General features: G+C 40.8%; 1 protein-coding gene and 1 long non-coding RNA gene across 32 annotated transcripts in view; one reads left to right on the forward strand and one right to left on the reverse strand.

The window, feature by feature from the left end:
- Positions 1 to 20880, reverse strand: part of HMBOX1 (homeobox containing 1) — a 224162-nt gene that overhangs the window by 12791 nt on the left and 190491 nt on the right. For all 31 annotated transcript variants that reach the window (XR_011386241.1, XR_011386240.1, XR_007918102.2 and 28 more), the window contains one exon: positions 70 to 152. Coding sequence is in view for 24 of the 31 variants with exons in the window: in XM_070068230.1 (XP_069924331.1) it covers positions 70 to 152 (83 nt within the window). In the remaining 7 variants the exon portion in view is untranslated. The remainder of the gene's footprint in view (positions 1 to 69; positions 153 to 20880) is intronic.
- On the forward strand, positions 4753 to 9464 carry LOC138848451 (uncharacterized). Its single transcript, XR_011386245.1, has 2 exons — positions 4753 to 4868; positions 9242 to 9464. It is a non-coding gene; the product is annotated as an uncharacterized lncRNA (long non-coding RNA).

Genomic DNA, 20880 nt, shown 5'->3' on the forward strand with positions numbered 1-20880 from the left:
TTTAGTGTCCTAGATGCTGGTCTGTGACTAAGGACTGTATCACGTGTCACAGAGCACAGCTGTACTTACCTGGCTTCTGTATAACTGCATTGCAAGCATTTGCAATTTCTTCTCTCTTTGCTTCATCTGGGTATTGATTCTCATTGAAGTAACTGCAGAGGCAACCAATAGAAATACAAGGTTTTCACTTTTAAAGTGCCCTCATTAAAACCCTAATTCATTGAAAATATGTTGGGCCGGCGCCGCGGCTCACTAGGCTAATCCTCCGCCTAGCGGCGCCGGCACACGGGGTTCTAGTCCCGGTTGGGGCGCCGGATTCTGTCCCGGTTGCCCCTCTTCCAGGCCAGCTCTCTGCTGTGGCCAGGGAGTGCAGCGGAGGATGGCCCAGGTGCTTGGGCCCTGCACCCCATGGGAGACCAGGAAAAGCACCTGGCTCCTGGCTCCTGCCATCGGATCAGCGTGGTGTGCCGGCCGCGGTGGCCAATGGAGGGTGAACCAACGGCAAAGGAAGACTTTTCTCTCTGTCTCTCTCTCTCACTGTCCACTCTGCCTTTCAAAAAATAAAAAAAATAAAATAAAAAATAAAAAAAAGAAAATATGTTACTTAAGACCTAACATCCACATGTACAGTCCAAGCTGTCCAAGAGAAAATTCCATGAGGACAGAAAGGGTCTCTTCTCGTGCTGTCCAATATGGGAGCCACTACTCACATGGTTATTGAACCCTTAAAATGAGGCTGGTGTAAGGAATGTAAATTATATTTAATTTAAATAGCCACATGTGACTAGTGCCTGTTGTATGGGACATACTGTTACACATTGCTGTCCTTCATTAAAAGATGCTATTAACATAAAAGTTATTTTTGATATATTTGATGACAGTCACACTTACTGACATAACAATAGAGCTTTTCTGTTTTTAGTCATATTGTTTGTAGCAACAAAAATTGGAAATTACCCAACTGTTCACCAACAGGAAAATGGCAGAACAAATTTTGGGACATCAGTATTTATACACAGCTATTTAAAAACAACTAAAGAATAAAAGTTTTGTCCATTGACCTGCAGGGATGTTTGTAACATGTTTCTAAAGAAGAATCTGAAGAATAATTGGCACACAAAATCATCATTTATAAAATATAAAAATTCCTGTCTATGTGTACCTAAGTTTGCACGGAAAAAAGTACACATCAGGCTGTAAATACTGATTACTCATTGCAGGGGAAAGGGCTTAGTGGCAAGAGACAAACAATTTATCTTTGTTATTTTTCGTATGTTAAAAAGTTACATATTCTTTTTATATAACATTACTTTAAAAGAAAATTAGGTTTATTAAACTTATCCTTAGAATTATCAGACCTGTGAGGCTGTATTTAGGAACAGAATGCTTAATACTATTACTTCTTCTGTCATCTATGAGTTTTAATAAAAATATAATTTTCATGCTTTGAACCTATAAATTTAAGATACAGAAATGATCTCTCATCAAATTCTTGTACCTATCATTTCTTCAGGGGTTTCTCTTCCCTGTAATCCAGTTCTCTTCCCTATAATGCAATTCCTTCACTGTTCCTATCTGCAATGGTGGAAATGCTAACACATACTAGAGGTTCCTGCCCCTTCCCAAGAATCTCCTGAAATTGTCATCATCCCTTCTCTTGTCACAATCTCTTCCATGAAGGGTACACCTTTTCTGCAGTCTCAACAGGAGCTGCCCCTACCTACCCACGTTTCTTTTCTAAAACATGAGTCCCATAAGTGAATCTTTCCAGTCTTGTCAACACTCACCCTCCACTATCCTGCTTTATTTCATGATTTAAGCAGCTCTTCCTATATGATTTTCTGTTATAATTTTTGGAGCTAAAGTATTTACATGGAAGATTTTTCCATGTCACTATCGACATAAATTTCTTTTTTTAATGAGACACACAAAGAGTACATGGAAAAGTTCTTCCATCTGAGGATTCACATCCAAAATGCCCTACACTAGGACTGGACTGGGCTGAAGCCTAGAACTCAATAGAGTTCTCCCATGTGGTGGCAGGAACCCAATTATTTGAGCCATCATTACTGTCTGCCATGGTATCTCTTGGCTAAAAGGTGGAGTCAGGAGCTAGAGACATACTGAACACAGACACTCTGAAGTGGGTATCTTTATCTGTCAGGCTAAATGCCCACTCCACTTGCACATTTCTAATGGTCTTTGTCTTTGCTCCACTTCTGCTATTTTCTTGGGCAAAGATACTGTGGATTAGCTCCATGAACTAGCAGGATGGGTATTAAAAAGGCAGAATCTCAAACCCATCTCAGAATCTAATCAGAATCCAAATTTTAATTGTCAGGTGACCTGAATGCATAGCGCCATCTGTGATGTACTAGATTAGTACATCAAAACAACAGTAATAAGTGGTTATTAAGTATGTAAAATGTGCTTGGCACTATAAATAAAGAATTAGTTTTTGACTTCAAGGAGTTCAAAATCTACTGGAGACAGGTATCAATAAATATAATTGCGGTAAAATATTACAGGATGTACAGACAGTACTGTGAGAGGACAGATGAAGGTGTGCTCAGTGTTGTGGGCGGGAGCCTGGTAAGACACTGCAGACAAGTACCTGTCAAGTGAGTTAGGGATGGGCAGGAGGTTGCAAAGCTGAAGAGAAAAAAAGCATTTCATTCAAGACAACAGCATGTACAAAGGCAGAACGGTAGATAAAAGTCAGAATTCTGGGCATGCAGAAAAGTTCACTGTGGTTAGAACGTGGGATTCCTAAAAACAAACAATAGAAATTAGCCTGAAGAGACAGGATGGGGTCAGCTTATGATGAGGTTTGTCAGTTTTATAAGACGTGAGGACTTTATGTCCTGAAATAAATGTGGGGCCTGAGGTTTAAGCCATGAAGAGATATACTCCCATATGTTTGTTAGAAAGACAACACATCTTCGTGACTTCATCTTCAGAATTCTACCTTCATGATCTTAATTCTCAAGTCCCTTAGTCTCTGAATTTTTCCCGCCCCCACCAACTAAATGTTTACGTCTAATTCCTCATCTGGCCTCACCTGTCACTTCTTAGCCTGAACTCCTGGGTAAGCCAAATCAACAATATCTCTTAAAAAAAAAAAAAAAAAAAAAAAAAGACTACTGAGCTTTCAATGATTAACACAACTCTGTAAACCATGTTTGGAAAGTGTATTTGGATCACCTGAGAAACATAAGGACTGTAACTATGTTCTAGTGATCAAGAGAATAAAGCCACACTATTTTTGGGAGACATATTAGAATTTGCAATTATTGATGGTATGTGAGTTTTCCACACTGAGTTAAAAGTTTTAGAATTTGGAGCCAGTGTTGTGGTATAGTGGGTAAAGCTGCTACCTGAATGCCAGCATCCCATATGGGTAATGGTTCCTGTCCCAGCTGTTCTACTTCCAATCCAGCTCTCTGCTAATGTGCCTTGGAAAGCAGAAGATGGCCCAAGTACTTGGGCCCCTGCCAGACATGGGAGACTCAGAAGAAGATCTCGGCTTCTTAGTTTGGACCCACCTAGCTCCAGTTGTTGTGATCATTTCAGGAGTGAACCAGTGGATGGAAGGTCTGTGTCTCTCCCTCCCTCTATGTAAATTCTGCCTAAAAATAAGTCTTTTAAAAAAAGTTTTAAAATTCATCTTCAATCTCTATTTTTAGGATCTCACAATATAAAATAAAGACTATGAGGGTAAAATGAAAAAATCAGCTTTTTCCAAGTCAAAAGCTCAAGAAAATAAGAATTCATTCCGTAGTTTCAAATTTTTAAGCTTGGCAACTAATTAATTCACTCTTCTCTGTAAAAGATGTATTTTTATAATGAAGAACATTAATTTTCATTAAAATATGCTAATAAAACTGGAGGTGTGTACAAAGGACTGTTCTATCTTCTTTTTCTATGTCTGAAATAATTCAACATTTTAAAAACAATTCATGATACATAGTATAAAAACTGATAAACATATATAAGATATCTTATGTTACATATTTAAGTTCAAAGCTCTTAAAATCTTTCTTTGTGGGGACACACAACACTGATATAAGTGGAAGAGTTTTTAGGAAAGATATTAAGTAGATCAGGAAATACAATAGTCAGCACATACGTATTACCTGACTATGACTAAGGCACTGTATTTGATGAGTATATTTAGGTTCAAATCAGGAGTCCTGATTTTAAGAATCTATGATTCAGTTTAGGAGAAAGATTTTATGAAAGCATCAATAAAAGGAGTTAAAACAACAGTCAACATAATGTAACTGTGATAAACCAAAATGCAGATAGCTGCTAAGTAACTGTATCAACATGCTAAATAAATTCAGAATAGAGATTAACTCTACAGACTGGACATATCTGAGAATGCTCACTCAACTGGCCAGGCTTCTGAGGGATGCACAGGCTCTGGAAGGGGCAACGTGAACAGTAATGATAAACTACAAATGCATAAAAATGTAAGATGTATTTGGAAAATAGAAGGCAACTAGTGATCTGTGATCTGATTAGACTTTAAGGGTTATACAGAGGGTTTCCACACATCCTCGTTTTCCTGGGATACTACTGTTGGATTATTAATACTTGCCCCCACCCCTACTCCTACCCCAATCCCTCTCCCAAAGTATCCCATTTGGAATATTGATTTATCTGAATTTAATGTCAATTAAAATCTCCTCTTTTTCATGTCTGCTCTACAAAAAAGGATGTAACTGCTCAGAAAAAAAGAAAGCATAAGGAGAACAAAGGCGTGGGCCCCTGCGACTCAAGTGGAAGACCTGGATGAAGTTCAAGGCTCCTGATTTCAGCCTTGCCCAGCCCCAGCCGTTGTGGCCATTTGGGGAATGATCAGTGTAAGGAAGATTTCTTTCTCTCCCTCCCTCCCTCTCTCTCTTGCTTTTGCTCTAGCTGTCTCTCCCTCCTCTCTCCTTTGGGGAATGAATCCGTTTCAGGAAGATTTCTTTCTCTCTTTCCCTTCCTCCCTCCTTCTATGTTAGTCTTCCAAATAAGTAATCTTTTTTAAAAAAACAGGAAGATAACTACATTTTCTATCTAACTACTTACAAAGGAACTATCACAGTTCAAGGAACTTGGTTGGAATATAATAAACGATAAATATCTGCATATTCAGTGGTTTTAGCCCAAGAAATAGTTGAAAACAATTACGTTAGTACAGTGTTTACTTTTTTAAAAAAGTATCTTTTTATTTTATTTATTTATTTTTTTATTTTTTGACAGGCAGAGTGGACAGTGAGAGAGAGAGACAGAGAGAAAGGTCTTCCTTTTGCAGTTGGTTCACCCTCCAATGGCTGGCGCACTGCGCTGATCCAATGGCAGGAGCCAGGTGCTTCTCCTGGTCTCCCAATGGGGTGCAGGGCCCAAGCACTTGGGCCATCCTCTACTGCACTCCCTGGCCACAGCAGAGAGCTGGCCTGGAAGAGGAGCAACCGGGACAGAATCTGGTGCCCCGACTGGGACTAGAACCTGGTGTTCCAGCGCCGCAAGGCGGAGGATTAGCCTAGTGAGCCGCAGGCCGGCTCAGTGTTTACATTTGAACTATTTATAATCAAAATGGACTATCAATCTGGGAAACAGGTCTAGCAACTTTGCTTGTGTAGTGTATTTTCCTTTTTTTTTTTTTTTTTTTTTTAAGATTTATTTGAGGCCCAGTGCTGTGGCATAGCATATGGGTGCCTTTACAAGTCCTGGCTGCTCCACTTCCAATCTAGCGCCCTGCTAATGTGCCTGGTAAGGCAGAAGATGGCCCAAGTGCTTAGACCCCTGCACACACATAAGAAACCTGGAAGAAGCTCCTGGCTCCAAAACTGCCGACCTCTGGCCATTTCGGATGTTTGGGGAGTAAACCTGCAGATGGATGATCTCTCTTGTCTCTCTCTGTAACTCTGCATTTCAAATAAATAAATAAATGTATGAAAGCCAGAGTTACTGAGAGACAGAGGCAGACAGAGAGATCTCCCATCCACTGGTTCAACTCCCCATATGGCTGCAATGGCCAGAGCTGGGCCAATCCAAGCCAGGAGCTAGGAGCTCCGTCTGGGTCTCCCATGAGGTTACATGGGCCCAACGACTTGGACCACATTCCACTGCTTTCCCAGGCACACTAGCAAGGAGCTGGATCAGAAGTGGAGTTGCTGGGACTTGAACTGGCATCCATATGGGATGCTGGCACTTGCAGGCAGTGGCTTTACCCACTACGCCACAGCACCGTCCCCAATAAATAAATCTTAAAAAACAACAACAACAACAAAAACAAACCTGACAGAGCAATAGAGAAGGAGAGAGGCTGAGAAGGAAAGAAAGAGATCTTCTATCCCCTGGTTCGCTCCCACAATAGGTCTAACAGTTGGGGGCTGAACCAGGCTAAAGTCAGGATCAAGGAATTCCACCCTGCTCTCCCACAGGGGTGCCAGGGGCCCAAGCACCCGGACCATCTTCTGCTACCTTCCCAGGCAGGAAGCAGGAAGCAGAATTGGAGGTGAAGTAGCTAGGACTCCGATATGGTATGCTAGGGCCCTGGAGTTGCAAGCTGGAGCTTAAACTCACTGTGCCACAATGCCAGCCATAACTTTAATTTTGAACAAAAGTAATCATTCATTGAATCAGCTAAAAATGTTGGGTCCTATCTTGTATCAGGGAAATGGCTAAATGGTAGCAAAGAAGAACCAGAGAAAACTTCCCAGTATGGTCACCAGGAGATACAAGTCTGCAAAGAAACATAGTATAAAGGATTATAAAAAGAACTATATCAGTTAATTGAATACTGTATTATGGTAGCAAAGAGAGGTCAGTATTTGTGCAGGATCCTAAAGAAAGAGCAAGGGTGTTCACAGCAGGGAGGATGGACACAGTGAAACATGTACACAGGAAAGGAGTCATGAAAAAGCTCAGAATGCTCTGAGAACGTGGTAAGAGTGCAGTGTGGCTAGAATATATGGTTTCTCATCTCATGTAAATTATTTTGCTGCTTTTCATCTCAATTCTTTGCCATCAATGTCTCGTGAACATCTGGTTTCTCTATATGAAGATATTCATTGATGACTCAGCTGGGTAGTTTGGGATTAAACTAGAGAAAACAGTTGGGTCTAGATTTTAAAGGAGATAGAGTTAACTGGTAACTGAGAGCCAGGTTTAAAGCAGGAATATTCCATGATCAAATTTCTTCTTCCAGGGTAGTATCTCTGGTGATACTAGCGGTAGAAACTAGTTAGGAAGCTATGGCAGTAGCTTGGAAGGCTTGAGATGGGTTGAGGCAAGGAGACAGAGAAGGTAAGATTCAAAAGATAGTTTGGAAAGGTAATTAAAAGCATTCAAGACAACCCTAAGGACTATCTGCACTGTTATCATTTATCTTCCAATATTTTAACCTCTAGGTTATCATGAAGTAGATATTTCTACTATTACTAGGTGTAGAAATTATAGGAGAACTTAGCTGTTAGACTCTAAAAAGAACTTGTTTCTGAAGCTCTGCAGTTCAAAACATACTTCTGTTCCACACAAAAATGTTGATAGCTCTATAGATAGTTGGTTTTTTTTTTTTTTTTTTTTTTTTTTTTTTTTTTTACAGGTAGAGTGGACAGTGAGAGAGAGAGACAGAGAGAGAGAGAGAAAGGTCTTCCTTTGCCATTGGTTCACCCTCCAATGGCCGCCGCAGCCAGTGCGCTGCGGCCGGCGCACCGCGCTTATCCGAAGGCAGGAGCCAGGTACTTATCCTGGTCTCCCATGGGGTACAGGGCCCAAGCACCTGGGCCATCCTCCACTGCACTCCCTGGCCACACAGAGGGCTGGCCTGGAAAAGGGGCAACCGGGACAGAATCCGGCGCCCTGACCGGGACTAGAACCCGGTGTGCCGGCGCTGCTAAGCGGAGGATTAGCCTAGTGAGCCGCGGCACCAGCCAATAGCTCTATAGATAGTTTTCTAAGACGAAAATGGAAAGAAAGGTAAACAGAAATATAAAGGTAGCAATAAAAATGATAAAATAAATCCTAAAGGCACTACAATTTTATAGACAAAGGACAATGTCAGCTGAATGATCAGTGAATATCTTCACAGACAGAAGCCAAATGATCACTTTGCCAGAAAATGACAGCAAAGAATTAAAATGAAAAGTGGCAAAATAATTTACATGAGATGAGAAACCATAAGCTAGTAACAAATGGAAATGTCCTTGAAGTACTTTCATTTCAATAACATACAAGTTTATATAAATTGCAACCAGAGAATTTCTCCTTTTGTATCTTGGGAGTATATAGCTATGATAGAGACTAACTCTATGCAAGGGCTACTGCCCCCTAAATGAACATTTTCCGTTGTGTCTTTATGCAAACTAGCTCTGCTGAGATATTTAACCTCACCATTTTAGTTATTCCAAATAAGATTTTCTGATTGGCAGATATCTCCAATTACCTCCATACAATTTAGTGTGTAGTTCATCATCTAGTAAAATTACTGGCTGAGGGCAGGAAAGGTCCAGTTTTAGAAGAAAGATTAATGTTTTCAGAAAAAAGAGGGTAACATTAAACTAACATATGCTAGAACCTATCTTCCCATTTGAGAACATCTATGTGCTAAATAATCTTCAGCAGAAAAACAATTTTTTTTTTTTGCCTTGGATTGTAAGGCACATCTTACTTTACATGCAAGTGAGGGAGAAAAAATACAAAGTTAATTTTTAGACACTACCAATTATAAAATGTACCTTGATTTCAGATATCTCAATAACGGAGAATTATGTGTCAAAAAGTCATTGATAGGATCATTGCATGGACACAGGGAAAATGGGATGAGATCAAAGATAAAAGTGGAGGTTTACTTTGAAGAGGAAAGTGTTCTGTCAGGACACAAGCAAATGAGTAATGGCTCAGAGAAGTTTGCAAGTTGAGAAGCTAAAAATTAAGCAAGCTCATATGAAATAACCTCCGCCTTGGGAAAAGAAAAGGCAATGTCTTTGCAATGTGTGGCAGTGGTGGCTTTGAGTATTTGAGACTTTAGAGTGAAAAGGTTCCTGCCACTCATGTGGGAGATTCAGATGGAGTTCCTGGCTCCTATTGTATTAGGAGGGAATCAGTGAATGGAAAATATCAGTGGATGGAAGATACTGATTTCTAAATATCTATACCTCTATCTATCTATCTATCTATCTATCTATCTATCTATCTATCTTTGTCTCTCAAACCGCACTCTCCTCCTCTCTTTGTCTCTCCCTAGCTTTTATACTGCCTTTTGGATCAATCAATCAATCTTAAAAAGAGATGAACACACAAACAGATATATCTGTTAAGCCAAAGAACACTACAGAATGCTAGCAATTGTCAGAAGCTGGAGGACAGACATGGGAGATTTTCTCCCTAAGAGTCTCCAGAAGGAAATGTCCTACTGATACTTCAATTTCAGATTTCTGGCCAAAATAAACTTCTGTTGTTTTGCTTTATTGAATTTGTCCTAGGAAACTAATTTTCTGGGTAACGGCAGCTAGTACAAAAAGAATAGGGAGGACTTAAGAGACAATGTGATAAAACCATCATAGCTTGATGGATTTTATTTCACCATAGAAATACACCTGGCAAGTAGACTGGAATAGCAGCTATTTCTGTGTGTAAGTATTTTTTCAGCTAAATAAGGCAAGCTGTTCTCTAGAAAGTCTGCTTAAATTCTGAGAAGTTCTAACTTCAGTGCTTTCTATTTCTGTAATCCAAGTTGAACTGCTACACTTCTTTTGATGTTTCACATTGTTCTTTATTCAAGATTGCATGACAAGGTGTTTCAAAACTGCACTGAAATACTCTAGATTGGCTACTAGATAACAAATAAAGCTGCTAAGGGATTTTTTTATTCAGCAATTAGTACAGTAGAATCAGTACACTAAAATAAAAATTATTGCAGTGCTGATTTTAAAAAATTTTGTTAAACTAAATACAGATGGATATATCTATAACATAACAAAAATAACAGACATTAAAATATCTGACAGTAGGGGCCAGTGCTACTGTCATAGCGGGTAAAACCGTCACCTGCAGTGCCAGCGTCACATATGGGTACTGGTTTAAGACCTGGCTATTCCACTTCTGATCCAGCTCTCTGCTACAGCCTGGGAAAGCAATAGAAGATGGCCTAAGTGCTTGGGTCCCTGACCTGAGGGGAGATCTGGAGGAAGCTCTTTCCTGTAATCTGGCTTTGGATTGGCTGAGTTCTGGGCATTGCAGCCATTTGGGGAGTGAAACAGCAGATAGACGGTCTCTCTCTCTGCCTCTCTGTAACTCTGCCTTTCAAATAAATACATTTTTTTTTTTAAAGAAAGCTTTATCTTCAAAAAACAAATCTGACAGGAGATGTACACAAGTGTAAAACAAGTCTAGTAGTAGCAACCCATATGGGCGCCGGTTAGAGTCCTGGCTGCTCACTTTTTTTTTTTAATTTTTAAATTTTTTTTTTTTTTTTTTTTTTGACAGGCAGAGTGGACAGTGAGAGAGAGAGACAGAGAGAAAGGTCTTCCTTTATCATTGGTTCACCCTCTAATAGCCGCTGCAACCAGCGCACCACGCTGATCCGAAGACGGGGGCCAGGTGCTTCTCCTGGTCTCCCATGGGAGTCAGGGCCCAAGCACTTGGACCATCCTCCACTGCACTCCCAGGCCACAGCAGAGAGATGGCCTGGAAGAGGGGCAACCGGGACAGAATCCGGTGCCCTGACTGGGACTAGAACCCAGTGTGCTGGCGCCGCAAGGCAGAGGATTAGCCTATTGAGCTCCGGTACTGGCCATGGCTGCTCCACTTCTAATCCAGGTCTCTGCGATGGCCTGGGGAAGCAGTAGAGGATGGCCTAAGCCCATGGGCCCCTGTACCCACATGGGAGACCCGGAAGAAGCTCCTGGCTCCTGGCTTTGGATGGGTCCAGCTCCGGCTGTTGTGGCCATCTGGGGAGTGAACCAGTGGATAAAAGACCTCTCTCTCTCTCTCTCTCTGCCTCTCTTCTTATGTGTAACTCTTTCAAGTAAATAAACTAATCTTTTTTAAAAAAAAGTATAGTAAAATGTTATTGGCAGAATCTAGGCAGCTGCCATAAAGACAAATGTAAAATTCAATTTTTCTGTATGATGATTTTTATAATACACTGGGGAAAATAATTGGCAACATTAATAATAAAATTAAGAAATCCACATAGGTATAACCTATAAAACTCTTTAAACTTTGCTCTGTACTTGAAAATTTTTTCACAATAAAAGGTTGGGAACTGATAACATTAATAGTAAAATGATAAAATAATAGCAGTACCCCCATCAAATCAGAAACAGGCAACGAAAGCTCACTACCCCCAATACAACTCTTTCCATTGCCATACTTTAACATTGCTTTCAAAGTCCCAAATAATACAGACATGAAACAGAATTAAGAAATAAACTTGGGAAGAAGGCTATAAAATTATCATTTGCATATTATATCATTCCAGGAAAACTGAGAGATAAATGGAAAATGTCATAGAAGGTAAAACTTACTGAAACTTTATTTAAACATACTACAGTTTATTTATATACCATGATACCTCAGAAATTTCAAGGAAGAAAAAATAAAAGATAAGTTTATTTTGGAGTTTTTAAATACATAGGTTTTTTAAAAATAATATGCATTTTCATGAACTTTTTGGTACCAAAATAAACTTTTAGTTCCATTTTCCATTAACTTTTTTTTTTTTTTAAGATTTATTTATTTATTTGAAAGTCAGAGTTACACAGAGAGAAGAGAGGCAGAGAGAGTGTCTTCCATCCACTGGTTCACTCCCCATTTAGCTGCAACAGCCGGAGTTGTGCCAATCTGAAGCCAGGAGTTTCCTCTGGGTCTCCCACATGGGTGCAGGGCTCCAAGGACTTGGGCCATCTTCCACTGCTTTCCCAGGCCATAGCAGAGAGCTGGATCGGAAGTGGAGCAACCGGGATTCAAATTGACGCCCATATAAAATGCCGGCACTGCAGGCTGTGGCTTTACCGGCTATGCCACAGCGCTAGCCCCTTCAGTAACTTTTTGAAGTTTTTTTTTTTTTTTTTTTTTTTTAGATTTACTTATTTATTTGAAAGTCAGAGTTATACAGAAAGAGAAGGAGAGGCAGAGAGAGGTCTCCCATCCGCTGGTTCACTCCCCAACTGGCTGCAACGGCTGGAGCTGCGCCGATCCAAAGCCAGGAGCCAGGAGCTTCCTCCAGGTCTCAAATACAGCTACAGGGGCCCAAGCACTTGAGCTGTCCTCTACTGCTTTCCCAGGCCATAGCAGAGAGCTGGATTGGAAGTGGAGTGGCCAGGACTCGAACTGGTGCCCATATTGGATGCCAGCACTGCAGGTGGTTCTTTACCCGCTACGCCACAGTGCCGGCCCCTTGGAAGTATTTTTGTCCATATTTAAACTTGTTAGTGAGTCTAAACGTTTTCACATAAACATTTTTAATTTTACATTATTCATACTTGATGGCATAGTCATATGGAGAAGGAAGGAGGAGCTACTTAATAGATTGCATTTTTGTATAGTGCTTAATGACATGGGAAAATGTCCATGAAGAAGGAGGCTATTGGGGCCGGCGCTGTGGTGCAGTGGGTTAATGCCCTGGCCTGAAGCGCAGCCATCCCATATGGGCACCGGTTCGAGACCTGGCTGCTCCACTTCCTGTCCAGCTCTCTGCTATGGCCCGGGAAAGCAGTAGAAGATGGCCCAAGTCCTTGGGCCGCTGCATCCACTTGGGAGACCAGGAAGAAGCTCCTGGCTTCAGATTGGCACAGCTACGGTTGCGGCCATCTGGGGAGAGAACCATCAGATGGAAGACCTCTCTTTCTGTCTGCAACTCCTCTCTCTGTGTAACGCTGATTTTCAAATAAATAAATAAACCTTTTCTTTTTTAAAAAAAGGAAGCTATTAAACCCCACATAAGAGTTATTTGAATTATGTTTAAAGTACATGTGTATGTGTGTTTACATGGGACAGACACCCCAAATGGAAATGTAGCAAAATATGTTCTTCTTTATATTTATACTGTTTTTTAAATTGTTTATAATGTGTTAATATTAATTTTCTAGTGAGAAGTATTACCAAAATAAAAATAGGCTATGTGATATTATAAAAGCCTACCTCTGAGTGATTTAAAAACTGCTTTTTAAATTTTTTATTTTATTTATTTATTTTTTTGACAGGCAGAGTGGACACTGAGAGAGAGAGAGAGACAGAGAGAAAGGTCTTCCTTTGCCGTTGGTTCACCCTCCAATGGCCGCCGTGGCCAGTGCACTGCGGCTGGCGCATCGCGCTGATCCGAAGGAAGGAGCCAGGTGCTTCTCCTGGTCTCCCATGGGGCGCAGGGCCCAAATACTTGGGCCATCCTCCACTGCACTCCCGGGCCATAGCAGAGAGCTGGCCTGGAAGAGGGGCAACCGGGACAGAATCCGGCGCCCCGACAGGGACTAGAACCCGGTGTGCTGGCGCTGCAGGGGGAGGATTAGCCTACTGAGCCGTGGCACCGGCCTTTAAATTTTTTTTTATCATCATCTTTATGTCTATAGATTGGCAGCATAATCAGTTATGAAGCTATAACCTGACCTGGAGATAGAGCTGCCAACCTAAATGTCCAACTACAGGAGGCCGGGTAATAATTTTTGGTATATTCTTAAACAATTTAGTTAACAAAAGTCATATTTACAATAACCATATAAATTTTATATATATATGTATATATATATACACATATATATTTAAAGATTTACTTATTTATTTGAAAGGCAGAGTTACAGAGAGAGAGAGAGAGACAGACAGAGACAGAGAGAGAATCTTCTGTCTGCTGGTTCATTCCCCAGATGGCCTCAATGGCCAGGGTTAGGTCAGAGTGAAGCCAAGAGGCAGGAGCTTCATCCAGGTCTTCCACATGGGTGCCGGGATCCAAGTATTTGGGCCATCTTTTGCTGCTTTTCCAGGCATATTAGTAGGGAACTGGATCAGATGGAAGTAGAGCAGCCAGGCCTCTAACCAGCACCCAAGAGGGATGCCAGCACTTAACTCATTATGCCAAAGCACCAGCCCCAATAACCATATAAATGATATTTGCCCTAAAACCACATTATCTGTATAATACTCCTTTGCATAAAAAGTTATATAGACATATGTGTAACACACAGAAAATGACAGACTGGGGGCCACCACTGTGGCACCAGCATCCCATATGAGCAGTGGTTCGAGTTTTGGCGGCTCTGCTTCTGGTCCAGCTCTCTGCTAATATACCTGGGAAAAGAGAGGAAGATGGCTCAAGTCCTTGGGCCCTTGCACCCACTTGAGACACTTACAAGAAGCTCTTGGCTCCTGGCTTTGGATTGGCCCAGCTCTGGTCATTGAGGCCATTTGGGGAGTGAACCAGTAGACAGAAGATCTTGCTCTCTTTGTCTATGTCTCTCCCTCTCTCTGTAACTCTGTCTTGCAAATATTAAAAAAAAAAAAAAACCACTTTTTTTTTAAAAAAGAAAATGACAAAAAATACATATATTAACATTGATTAACTTTGGGATGTAGTATAAAGGGATTTTTTTTACTTTCTACTTTATATTTTCTTGCATTTCTCTCTATTTTATATAATAATCATGTGCTAATGTTATAATTTTAAAAAAGGAACATTTGGAAATAAAATTCACCATCTCAAAGTCTGAGCAAAATGGAACTGCATAAAATTATTCTTAGATAACTGATTAGTACTTACTTTAATGCCTATTAATCAATCTACATATTGGGACCAGCACTGTGGTGCAGTAGGTTAAGCCCTTGCCAGCAGTGTAGCCATCACATATAGGTATTGGTTTGAGTTCTGGCTGCTCCACTTAGCTTCCTGCTTAATGCACCTGGGAAAGCAGCAGAGGACAGCCCAAGCCTGTGGCCCCTGCACCCATGTGGGGGAAACAGAAGAAGCTCCTGGTCCTGGCTTCAGATTCGTCCAGCTCCGGCAATTGTGGTCATATTGGGAGTGAATCAACAGATGGAAGACCTCTCTCTTTCTCCCTCTATAACTCTGCCTCTCAAATAAATAAATCTTAAAAATAAATAAATAAATAAATAAATTGGGCCGGTGCCGTGGCTCACTTGGTTAATCCTCCGCCTGCGGCGCCGGCATCCCATATGGGTGCCGGGTTCTAGTCCTGGTTGCTCCTCTTCCAGTCCAGCTCTCTGCTGTGGCCTGGGAGGGCAGTGGAGCATGGCCCAAGTGCTTGGGCCCCTGCACCTACCTGGGAGACCAGGAAGAAGCACCTGGCTCCTGGCTTTGGATCGGTGCAGCACCGGCTATTGTGGCCATTTGGAGAGTGGACCAATGGAAGGAAGACCTTTCTCTTTCTCTCTCTCTCACTGTCTATAACTCTACCTGTCAAAAATAAATAAATAAATTTACATTTTAAAAGTTTGTTTTGCAAACTTAAGATGAGGCCATCTTTCGTTCTACAGATTTTATTAAATAAAGGCTCTCTCTGTGTCAGCATGCTCGAGGACATGAATATCAGGAAAAGCTAACATATAAATGAGTTTTATCATAGAAGCTGAAAGTTTCCATGGCTTTGCAGCATCTTAAAGTATGTATGGAAAAGCCTGTGAAACAAAGAGTTTTAAGAAGAAAAATTAGTATTGGCTAATGAACAAATTGAAAGATTTGGATACCAGAGGTTGAATTTTGAATCCTAATTCATAAAGGCACATGGAATCCCAGAAGACAGCTCATTACACATGGATTTAGATATACCACAGAGTAGATCTTGACAAAGAATCAAAGACCTTTAAGCTGGAAGGAAGTATTAGCAAGTTAACACCTGTATTTTGCAAATGATGACATGAGCTTTACATATAAAGAGCCAGAGGAGAAAATGGATATGCTCAAGGTCACATGACATGGTACTCAGGTTTCCTGACTCAGGTCACTGGCTCTTTCTCCTAACAGGAAGAACCATCATTCAATAGCTAAGATTTGGTATTATTTCAAACTTCATTTAAGATATGTAATGCAAATCTTCAAAGCAATGAATCACTAGACCAAGCTCCTTCCAATTACAAGAGTTTCTGAAAGCAAAGATGTGATGGCATCAGTAAGAACCCTCTGAGAGTCCTAGAATCACAGCCACATCTCATCCAGGGCGTTTTCTTCTTTGAGAAAGGAAATTTAACTGCTCTGGAGACTAGCATGACATTGACGTACCCTTTCTTCCCCCCATAGAAAAGGAGAGAGAATTAAATAAATCCTGACACTTCTCTCCTGAAGCATATCATCAATACATACTAAAAGTCTTAAGTCAGGCTGGCGCCACGGCTCACTAGGCTAATCCTCCGCCTTGCGGCGCGCGGCGCTGGCACACTGGGTTCTAGTCCCGGTTGGGGCGCCAGATTCTGTCCCGGTTGCCCCTCTTCCAGGCCAGCTCTCTGCTATGGCCAGGGAGTGCAGTGGAGGATGGCCCAAGTGCTTGGGCCCTGTACCCCATGGGAGACCAGGATAAGTACCTGGCTCTTGCCATTGGATCAGCGCGGTGCGCTGGCCGCAGCGCGCCGGCCGCAGCGCGCCGGCAGCGGCGGCCATTGGAGGGTGAACCAACAGCAAGGGAAGACCTTTCTCTCTGTCTCTCTCTCTCTCAGTGTCCACTCTGCCTGTAAAAAAAAAAAAAGTCTAAGTCTACAGTGTAGTTAACCTACCCAAGAAGAGTTAGTACCTCCTAGACACAAGCAGAAAAAAAAAAGCATCCAAATAGTTATCAGAATGGTAAGACCCCTTTCTTTATTTGAATAAAAGTTCATACATGAGAATTATGGTTCATACATGAGAATTATGCACACCATTTATGAAATGTGCCCTAATATAAAGTTTTCATTTTCCAAGTTCCTTCATTGCAAAGATTCTATGTTTAAGTTTTATTTACTTGTAGCACACTAATTGCCATTAGACTATACTTGCCATTTGATAAACAGGTATTAAGGATAACACTTAGATTTAGAACATAAATTTAGGAAATTTATTTAGGAAATAAATTTTTAGCATACTGTATCCCATCACTGAGCCTTAGAAACAGCACAGGCTATTCCTCATTCAACAGAACACAGCTCTGAATGAAATAGCCCTCTATCTGCATGGACTCCACATCTGTGGATTCAACCAACCACAGATAAAAAATATTCAGGAAAAAAAAAAAAGTGTCAGCATTGAGTGTGTATACTTTTTTCCTTGTCACTATTCCCTCAATGATATGTATTAAAAAGTATAACAACTACTTACATTACATTTACATTGAATTAGGTATCATAAGTAACCTAGAGATGATTTAAAGTATACAGGAAGATATGTGTAGGTTACATGCAAATACTGTATCATTTTTCAGGCATATAAGGGACTTGAGCTACTGTGATGAGGGTATGGTGGGGCAGGGGGTTGGGTCCTAGAACCAATCCCTCAAAGATACTTAAAGATATCTATACTAATGTATTAGAGATTTGATGTCAGTTTTTTTTAACACGTCAACTGGAAAGCAAGTTTTCTTTCTAATGTGTATTAGCTTTTAATCCTAACTAAGTCTTCCTATGAAGTTAATTAAAAGAATGAAGACAGTTTATTAAAGCTGTCAGTCAAACACAATAAAACTGACAAATTCTAACCACCTTCAAGAAAAACAACTGAGAAACACCATTTCCCATCAAAACTGTCTTTTGAGAATGCTACCAAATTCAAATATTTGATCAATCATCTATTTCATTTTTTTAAAAGATTTATTTATTTATTTGAAAGAGTTACACAGAGAGAGGAAAGGCAGAGGCAGAGAGAGAGAGAGAGAGAGAGAGAGAGAGAGAGAGAGAGAGGTCGGTCTACCCGCAACAGCCGGGGCTGCACGGATCTGAAGCCAGGAGCCAGGAGCTTCCTTTGGGTCTCTCATGCGGGTGCATGGGCCCAAGGTATTGGGCCATCTTCTACTGCTTTCCCAGTCCATAGCAGAAAGCTGGATTGGAAGTGGAACAGCGCTGGCCCCCATCTATTTCATTTTAATAATGAAGGGAAATAACAGGAAGAGGGTAGTATTTGTTTTGCTGGTCCAAGGATTTCCTGGTTTCCTAATGAAACCACTAATGTAAGTGATAACTAAATTTAAATGAGTGAAAATTGCGTTATTTTGGAATATGAACTGTATTTCCAGTTTACAAACTTTTAAGGCATTGGAATTCTTGGCTTCTTGCTGCCATCTGCTTCACCTTTGGGTAGCAGCTGCAATTTCTATTCTGTTTTGTCAGTCTTTGCTAGTAGGAGGTATATTTGTAAGACATTTGTAAGATGATTTGGAATTGTTAAGTTTTAATGCTTGGTAAACAGGTCATCTCAAGGCAGAGGAGCCTGTTCTTAAATATAAAATGCTAAATTACAACTGACCACTTAAAACTTGACAGGACTGATGAAAAATTTATTATAATGTGAAGATAAATAGAACATGATTGATAAAGCTCAATCTATTGTCTCTTGTGTTTTTCCTTAAGATCAACATTATACTTCTGTAAAATTATTCTTGCTAAAAAGATACTGTCTGTATCTAAAAAAGAGCCCTGGTTCTCCCAAGGATCAATCCAAATTCTCCAATCTCAATAAACAGTAAACCAACCGTACTTAACAGCATAAATTCTTTTGTGAATTGGAGGTACAGTGGTTTGAGATTATGCTGATATTACTCCGAAGGAAGAAGCAGAAACATAATACTTTGCATGGGGGTACTTACTAATTTTTTTCTTAAACCTAACCTTTACTTCCCATGTTTTGGGTTTATTACCATTTTTCATGTGTCAATCAAACTACCAGGATATAGATAAATGAGTCTGTTTTTTAAAAGCCAAATACTTATAAATTCTTTAGAGTGATATTATAGAGCAAAGGTGTCTGCACCTAGTAGGATGATGATAACTATATGATAATCTCAAGATGGCTAGAACCATAACTCAATCAGGTCTTTTAATGGATGACATGTCAAAGTAGGAACCAATGGGCAGGTGTATGGCACAGTGGTTAAGTGCCAAATTAGGATACCAGCATCCTTTACTGGGTGACTGGTTTAAGTCCTAGCTACTTTGGTTGCAATCTATTGTCCTGCTAACGAAGACCCTTGTTGGCAGCAGGTGATTGCTCAAGTACTTGGGTCCCTGCCACACAGTGGGGAGACGCAGACTGGTTTTATCAGCTCCTAGCTTTGATCTGGCTAAGTCTTGTCTGTTGGGGCATTTGGGAGTGAACTAGCAGATGGAAGACCTCTCTATCTCTGCCTTTCAAATAAAGTAAAAGTAAAAATATAATTTTTTATAAAATAAAAAGTGGGAACCTGTGAAACAGAATATTTAGATGAGGCACTATTATGATAAGGATTCTGATGCTATACAAGTTTTCAAAGTACAGTTCAGAAATCCCTTGGTATTTGTTGGGGACTGGTTCCCGGACACCCAACTCCACTCCCCCAACCCTGCCACTGCCCCCAGAAACCAAATTCTGTACACACTTAAATCCCTTATACAAATGGCATTGTATTTGCACATAACTTATGTACATTCTTTTATACTTCAAATCTATAGATTACTTATAATACCTACTTTAATTTCTATATAAATAGGTGTTATATTATATTGCTTATGAAAGTAACCAGAAAAAAAGTTTAGTGCAGGTGGAAGTTTTCCTCTAATATTTCTGTTCTGCAGCTGGTTGAATCCAAGGCTTTGGAACCTACGGAGAGGGAGGGCTAATTATACAGTCTAATGACCACTTTTAGGTGCTTCATCCCACTAGAATTACACGATCCATTCAAGCTTCTTGGGCCAAATACATCCAAGTAGGAGATTTACTCATAAATTCATAATCCAATCAGTTGAGATCTTCAAATATCAAATAATACATATCTTGTACAAGCTATGAATGTTTAGTCTAACAATAATGACTTTCTGAGGCACTATTGTAGGGGCCGGTACTGTGGCATAGTAAGCTAAGCCTCTGCCTGCAGCGCCAGCATCCCAAATGGGTGCGAGTTCATGTCCCAGCTACTCTTCTTCCCATCCTGCTCTCTGCCTGTGGCCTGGGAAAAACAGTGAAAGATGGCCCAAGTGCTTGGGCCTCTGCACCTGTGTGGAGACCCAGAGGAAGCTCCTAGCTCCTGGTTTCCGATCGGGTCAGCTCCAGCTGTTGCAAACATTTGGGGAGTGAACCAGTGGATGGAAAACCTGTTTCTCTGTGACTATCTTTCAAATAAATAAATTTTTTTTTTATTTTTTTTTTATTTTTTATTTTTTTTATTTTTGATAGGCAGAGTGGACAGTGAGAGAGAGAGACAGAGAGAGAAAGGTCTTCCTTTGCCGTTGGTTCACCCTCCAATGGCCGCCGCTGCAGCCGGCGCACCGCACTGATCCGATGGCAGGAGCCAGGATCCAGGTGCTTTTCCTGGTCTCCCATGGGGTGCAGGGCCCAAGCACCTGGGCCATCCTCCACTGCACTCCCTGGCCATAGCAGAGAGCTGGCCTGGAAGAGGGGCAACCGGGACAGAATCCGGCGCCCCGACCGGGACTAGAACCCGGTGTGCCGGCGCCGCAAGGTGGAGGATTAGCCTATTGAGCCACGGCGCCGGCCAAATAAATTTTTTTTTTTAAAGCACTATTGTAAGGGCCAAGGACACAAATATCTAGTTAATTACTATACAAGCCAATGTCTACTACAGTGGTGAGTACAAAAGAAAAGGCTCACTAGTTTTCTGTAAAGAGTTTTCAATCTAGTTTATAAGTGAATTTCTGTGAGCATTAATGTTTATAATATGGTATCTGTAATTCTGCTTCTGGGACCAATCATATACTTCACTGGTG

Source organism: Oryctolagus cuniculus, chromosome 2 (genome assembly GCF_964237555.1).
Source record: "Oryctolagus cuniculus chromosome 2, mOryCun1.1, whole genome shotgun sequence".
Classification (NCBI taxonomy): domain Eukaryota; kingdom Metazoa; phylum Chordata; class Mammalia; order Lagomorpha; family Leporidae; genus Oryctolagus; species Oryctolagus cuniculus.